Genomic DNA, 6548 nt, shown 5'->3' with positions numbered 1-6548 from the left:
TTCATGGAATTAGTTATTCATAATATTCACTCTGATGGGACCCAGTTACAAATCATTACAAATCATTGACAAACCAGGCTGCCCTATAATTTGGTTCTCCTGTGAAGCCCAGGCTTGTGAAGAGGCTGTAGGATAAATGATTCTCTTCCTCTGTAAAACAGTACACTGGATAACCCTGAGAGTGGAGTTATCCTCTAAATAATGCTAAATTTATTTCTACATAAAATACTACAAATATATATGTATCCTCTGATTGCTTATAAGATTATTTTCAGATATAATTTAATATTTTATTTGCATTATCAAGACTACTTTATTGTGGCTTTTTTCTAGACTGTACCTCAAATTTGTCCCCATAGCAAATCGTACACAATGAATACAAAATTGGTCTAAAATATTTTTATTGATGAAAAATTAGCCTCATTAAACAAACTATTATTTTTAAAATCTTATGGGGCCTGAAATGGAGGAATTTGGGTCAATAATGCTATTTAAACTTTTTTTTTTTTTTTTTGCGGAATGTGTTTTTGGGCTGACACCTTTGCTAGGACTGTAATGGATAAATAGCATATATTGCTAAGAAAATATCTAATTGTAATTGAAAATATATAATTGCTATTTGTACTAAGTGTAAATAGCCACTAAAGACTTGACTGTCAAAAAAACAATATCTACCTCAGAGACCTGCTGGCACATTCAGATGATATTGATTGGAAGATGTTTATTTGCTTGGGTACTTACAGTACATTTCCCTTTTGTTATTTTTAATCACTTTTCAGCTACATCAAAGTGATTATTTTGTTTTGAATGTGGATATTTTTCTCACAAAAATGCATTCATTTGCCACAGGAGGACTTTGTTCACCCCCGAAAGCCGTGTGAGACACTTTTTTTTTTAAGGGTGGGCGCTTTTTATTTAACCCATTTAAGCCCACATGGCAACTATTGTTGACAAAGTTTATAGCTGTCATTTTCCTTTTGTTAGTATTTTTCTAGATGTTATCCATGTTTTATTTCTCAATGACATGCAAAGTTCTTTCGCCACAAAGAACCTGTTGTGAAATATGTTGATGTTAAAGGTTCTTTATGGAACCATTTAAACAAAAATGTTCTTCTATAGCATTGTGAAGCACCTTTATTTTTAAGAGTGTATCTTGGGGTATACTGTGTCAATAGGTTAATAAATCAAGGTTATTTGTCTTGTTTTCCACTTTTTGCTTTCATAATATACCTCCTAAAACATAACTTATCTCTTTATGGGTTGTGATACACAATATCCTGTTGAGTCAACTGGCTGCACTTTGTCCTGCACTATGCACAAATGGATTTGTTGTGTTTTTATATTCAAGAGATTATAAGATAGATGCAAATATTTGGGGAATTTCAATTTTGACATTGAAGAGATGCATACAACATATTTGCCCACCGGCAACTTTAAGAAAAAAAAAAAAACATGCAAATAAGTTCAAGCATCCATGTTTAGTCTCAGTACCTGCCCTTATAGAACCAAATTAATGTGCTCAGCATTGTATTTTCTCACTTCATACTTCTCATAGTCTGTCTCCCAGATCTGCTTTTCATTTCAGAAAATGATCCATATATTACAGTAACGTAGTTACTGCATCTGATCCAAAAAATGTTCAATCTTAAGTTGAGACTGGATTGGTGTTGCAATATTTAAACATAATTTAGCTTTTAGATAACACATCTTGACTCGACTTGAGTGTTTTCGATCATATAAATTCATAAGAACAATTAGATAATTAGAAAATAACAAGATTTGTCAATTAAAAAATAAATATAAGATAATTTGTGGTAGTATACCACTGCCTACATGGCCCAGCGGTTGAGAATCACTGCAGTAATCCAACCTGCCACATTTCCTAATTAGGGTAAAGAAAAACATTAGACTTTTTATTCAGAAGCCAAAAGCAAAAAGGCAAAAATAGGAGAAGAACCTGCACCAGCACCACTGACAAATAAAGAGGAGATGGCCACAATACAATATTCAAATCAATATTCAAATCATATATCTTGCACTACCCTTCCATTACATAGTTCTCAGCTTCATTTTCAGAATGTGCGATTGTAGGAATATATGTTTAAATCCTAATGGAAATTCTAATTATAAGGTTACTTAGAGGTCGCAACAAGATGGCATTAAAAAATGGCACCATTAGAATAAATATGCATGTGGATTTGGCAAAATAAATAAATCAAAGAGTTAGTGATGTTTGGGTTTGTCTTTTACTTGAACCGAAATCCCAGAGTTTTCCTTTTCTGGGAAACAAACTCACAACAAAACCCACTTTCTGAAATACACCCCCGATCTTACCCAGGATCTTAAACAGGATGGCTTTATAGGGTTTTGTCAACTCAAAGTCAAAACTTAGTCTGCAACTCTGAGTTTGTTCATCTCGCTTCGTGCTACAGGTCACAGTTCTGGTAGCTCTTATTAAACTGTTATTGTAACAAATTTTACTGTTGGATTACTGTTTTTCTTTATGTTTATTTATACATACAAAAAATAATACACAGGCATAGACTAACACAGTGTTCTCTATACTAGAATTTGAAACGTCAGGTCATTATGACTTTCATAATAAATTAAACAAAATGAACACAGCACACAGACATATTGTGTTTTAATAAGTAAAGAATGAACTAATGTAGAAACATGCGTTTTATCATTTAGAAATTCCTACAAATTGTAGCTTTTTTCAGAGCAGTTGACTCTAATGAGATTACATGATTAAGTGTTAATGAAGCATTCTTTTATAATGATTTGTTGACAGGTTTTCAGGACAAATGTAATTTCTATGTTATCAAGAGTAAAGACCTAAAGTTCACTATTATTACCAACAGCAAGTAAACTGTATTGCTGCTTGAATGTTGAAAAGCCCCAAACTGCACTCGTCACAAGCTCTACTTGCAGGTGTTTTCAAGCACTTTAATGGAGTCTAACCATGGCTGGCTCCAGACCGTTATCTTGCACTGAGTGACCTTGAAGGGAAAAATAAAAAAGGGTCAATCTCTTTTAACATGGAAATCAAGAAATGTGAACAGATAACCACAATATTGTAATTTAGACAGTGTGTCTCACTTGTGCAACACTGGGATCCTCATGAATGGCACACTGGGTCCCAACTACACCCTTTCTGCAGGTGGTTCTGCCCATCTTCACAGTGAAGATGTATTTCAGGCCAGAGACAACCTGGAGTGATAACCAGAGACATTTGAATTTGAGACAAAGTTGGGCCAACCCCAGGTTAAAAACAACAACAACAAAACTGTCTGGCATTAAAAGTTTTTCCTAAAATAAATCATTTACTTAAGTTAAGGGCAGTCACTGTCTTACAAAGTCATGCTGGAGAAAGCTTTCTCTCTTTCCGAGTTTCAATATTTGTTGAACATATCTAGCAAACAACATCTGAACAATACTTTACTCTCTTACCTGATATAAAATATTTTTATCTTATGTAGCATATACATAGCTTTCAAGTTGAAGACTTTTCAATTATGTTTGTTCTCTTTGTACAACTAGGAACAATTTTAGGTTCTGAGATTCAATTTTGAACAAATCTTTAAATGCTTTTACCGTTTAAAAAATTTTGGTCTCTTCATTATCCTTATTATCAGTTTCTCCAGTAATTACTCATGAGTAAGATTAGATACTTATTCCAACACAAGGTATCTGTTTAGTTGGCTACTAGTCACTATAACAATAGTGACATGACTCTAATTCCATTTATACTAACAACTGCCATTAAATTCTATAGCATATGGGGTTACTATTTACATTGAAAAAAATACTAGTCACTACTTGACTACAGAGTCTTGATAAGTAAAAGCTTAAATGAACATAAAATAACGTACTATATTAAGAAATAAAGTAAAACTAAGAAACATCAAAACAGTTTGTTATACTTATACACCCCTTTGACTGATGACGCCCGTCTTGCTCTAAACAGGCCCGTTATGTAAATAAGAGCAGGTTTGATGACGTCACCACTGTCAGTCATCGTGACAGCACTCTAAAGAGGAACTAGGTGCGATTCAGCGACGTTCCCAGTTTAAAGGATTACAAACCGAACAAACATTTAAAACTAAGTTAGTTACTTACTTGTTGTTGTACGTCGATGACCTCGGTAACCTGACGTACATACGCATCGTTACTTTCGCTGTTGTACTGGGTCACTGCGAACTGTAACGCATCCTGAACCCCTTTATCGTTAATGTCTGCAGCTATAGGGCCTCCAGGAATCCCATCGCTCGCCACGGCTAAAGTCACGGCCAAAAACGATACAATCATCTTAAAATACATGCTTGAACGGGATTGACTGGCCCTGTCTTGATTCTTCCTTGTCGACAAACCAAAACTACAGATTACATAAACAAGCGTCACTCTCTGTAGAACTGCGTGTGGGGGCGGGGCGTCGTGTCTCTACCAATCAGATTCAGTGAGAGGCAAAGGGTTTGAAAAAATGCATTGTTTTGTCTTTCCTTCTTTTTTTTATTACAGCAGGTGTAAGGCGTACACTGAACATTCTTTTTAGTCTTCCTCTTTACTCATTGCAATTAACTGACATTGTTTTGCAGATTATTTTAGACATATGCTAAATATTTGCTGAAATATCAGAACGTAATAAGGGGTTTTTATGTGGAATAAATCAAAATTGTATTCCCTGTTTTGTTATACAGCTGTTTTTAGTTGGTTGAGATTTTTGAAGAAAAATAATACAGTTAAGTTACTGAATGTTAAAATAACTGGAATTACTTGATTTTGGTTTATACATATGGTATTTATTTATTTTATTTATTTAGATATCTGCTCCACCTACCTGATGTTTGTTGCGATGATTTGATGATTTTTGTTGTATACATTGGAATTTTTTTGAGAATTTGATTTACCAGGGTTTACAATTCAGATGTCTGGTTCAGCCCCTGTGTCTGAATTTTTATAATGTCTCTTTCTTTTTGTATTGAGAAATTTGTTGGCTCTATTTGTATAAGCAGCTTGGATAGAACATGCAGGTCTTTATGGCTTATGGTTTTATAAATCTGTCCCTGCGACTACTATGATCTCAACAAAAGCAGGGGTAGTACACTGTGGTCTTCCTTAAAAAACAAAATCCTAAAATACTGCTCTTTGTGAGAAAGCACTGACAACACTCATTCACTGCAACTCTTACAGAATCTTTGGCTTTTCCTTATTTTTAAGTAACAGCTGTTAAATCTTTTGTCAGTTTTTTATAATCAGTATATTTAATCAATGCATTGTGTGATGTTGCCCAGTGATTGATTCTTACCTCTGAACTGATCAATGTTATTTGCAAAAGTTAAGGAAAAGGGGACTGTCCCTTCAGTTTCCTTCTTTAGATTTTCCATGATTATTTTACAACAATAGACTTGATACCAGGCAGAAGTTTACATCATTATTTAAAACCACTGTAAAAAGGGTTGCAACAAACCCCTGAACGCTCACAGATGTTTTGCCCAAAAATCCAATCTTGTATTTTTTCCACCACCGTATCCCTTTAGGGTCTCCGTAAATACTCATACTTCATCTAAATGTTTACTTTAACTCTGATCTTATATGTAATCATGTAAATATATTTAAAATAAAACAAATATAATTCTTCTCATGCCCCAAAGGGGACACATTGCTGACTTTGAAAAACCCTGATAGCTCAAGACATCATTCAAATTGTGGAGGAAGTGGAGAGCAAAAGCCACAAATGACAGCTTTATTTAAGAAAATAACGCATTGCTCTCATTAGTGCATGCAACAATCTGAAGTTTGTTCAGTTGGAAATGCAAGGCTCAACATTTAGGAAAGTTGAGATTTTTCAATGACCCAAGTTAAGTTATATAAATAATTACAATATAATTTTGTACATTTTTTTCCTGATGAACATAAAAACTCCTGTACTGTTCAAATCAGTAAACATTTTTGAAACTGCCTGATAAAAATAATCTTTAAGCATACATGATCAAATCATCAATTTGCACTATTTCACCCAGATTTATTGAACCCTGTCCTCAAGATTGAATGTTCTTTGGTAAATTAATTGAAATGCAAATTAAAACAAACAGTACAAAGATACAGCACCAACTGGAAGTGTTAAAATGCAGTATTTCGGAGAAAATATATACCGTATTTTTCGGACTATAAATCACATCAGTCCAAAACTATGTCATGATGAGGAAAAAAAACCATAAATCGCACTGGACTTATTTAGAACCAGGAACCAAGAGAAAACATTACCGTCTACAGGGCGCTCTGTTTTCAGTGGTAGACAGACTTACAGGAGCACTGAGCAGCATAGAGACGTGGCTGGAGACGGTAATGTATTCTATTAGTTTATTTCTCTTTGTTCATTTCTCTCGGTTCATGTCAAATTAATTTTGATAAATAAGTTGCAGGACAAGCCAAACTATGAAAAAAGTGTGACTTATAGTCCGAAAAATACGGTACTGATAGAATTAAAGAGCCTAAAACACATCATTCATTATACTGAAGTAAATTAAATCATTTACATGCATCAG

General features: G+C 34.0%; 1 protein-coding gene across 1 annotated transcript; it reads right to left on the bottom strand.

The window, feature by feature from the left end:
• Positions 1 to 2488: 2488 nt before the first annotated feature.
• LOC128026069 (cystatin) lies at positions 2489 to 4401 on the bottom strand. The gene is made up of 3 exons (XM_052612800.1): positions 4123 to 4401; positions 3103 to 3213; positions 2489 to 3002 (listed from the first exon to the last, which is right to left on the bottom strand). The coding sequence occupies exons 1-3, from the start codon at positions 4321 to 4323 to the stop codon at positions 2925 to 2927; spliced, it is 390 nt and encodes a 129-aa protein (XP_052468760.1). The 5' UTR covers positions 4324 to 4401; the 3' UTR covers positions 2489 to 2924.
• Positions 4402 to 6548: the final 2147 nt, after the last annotated feature.

This window comes from Carassius gibelio, chromosome A13 (assembly GCF_023724105.1).
Source record: "Carassius gibelio isolate Cgi1373 ecotype wild population from Czech Republic chromosome A13, carGib1.2-hapl.c, whole genome shotgun sequence".
Taxonomy (NCBI): domain Eukaryota; kingdom Metazoa; phylum Chordata; class Actinopteri; order Cypriniformes; family Cyprinidae; genus Carassius; species Carassius gibelio.
This window is presented reverse-complemented; position numbering and strand designations above follow the sequence as displayed.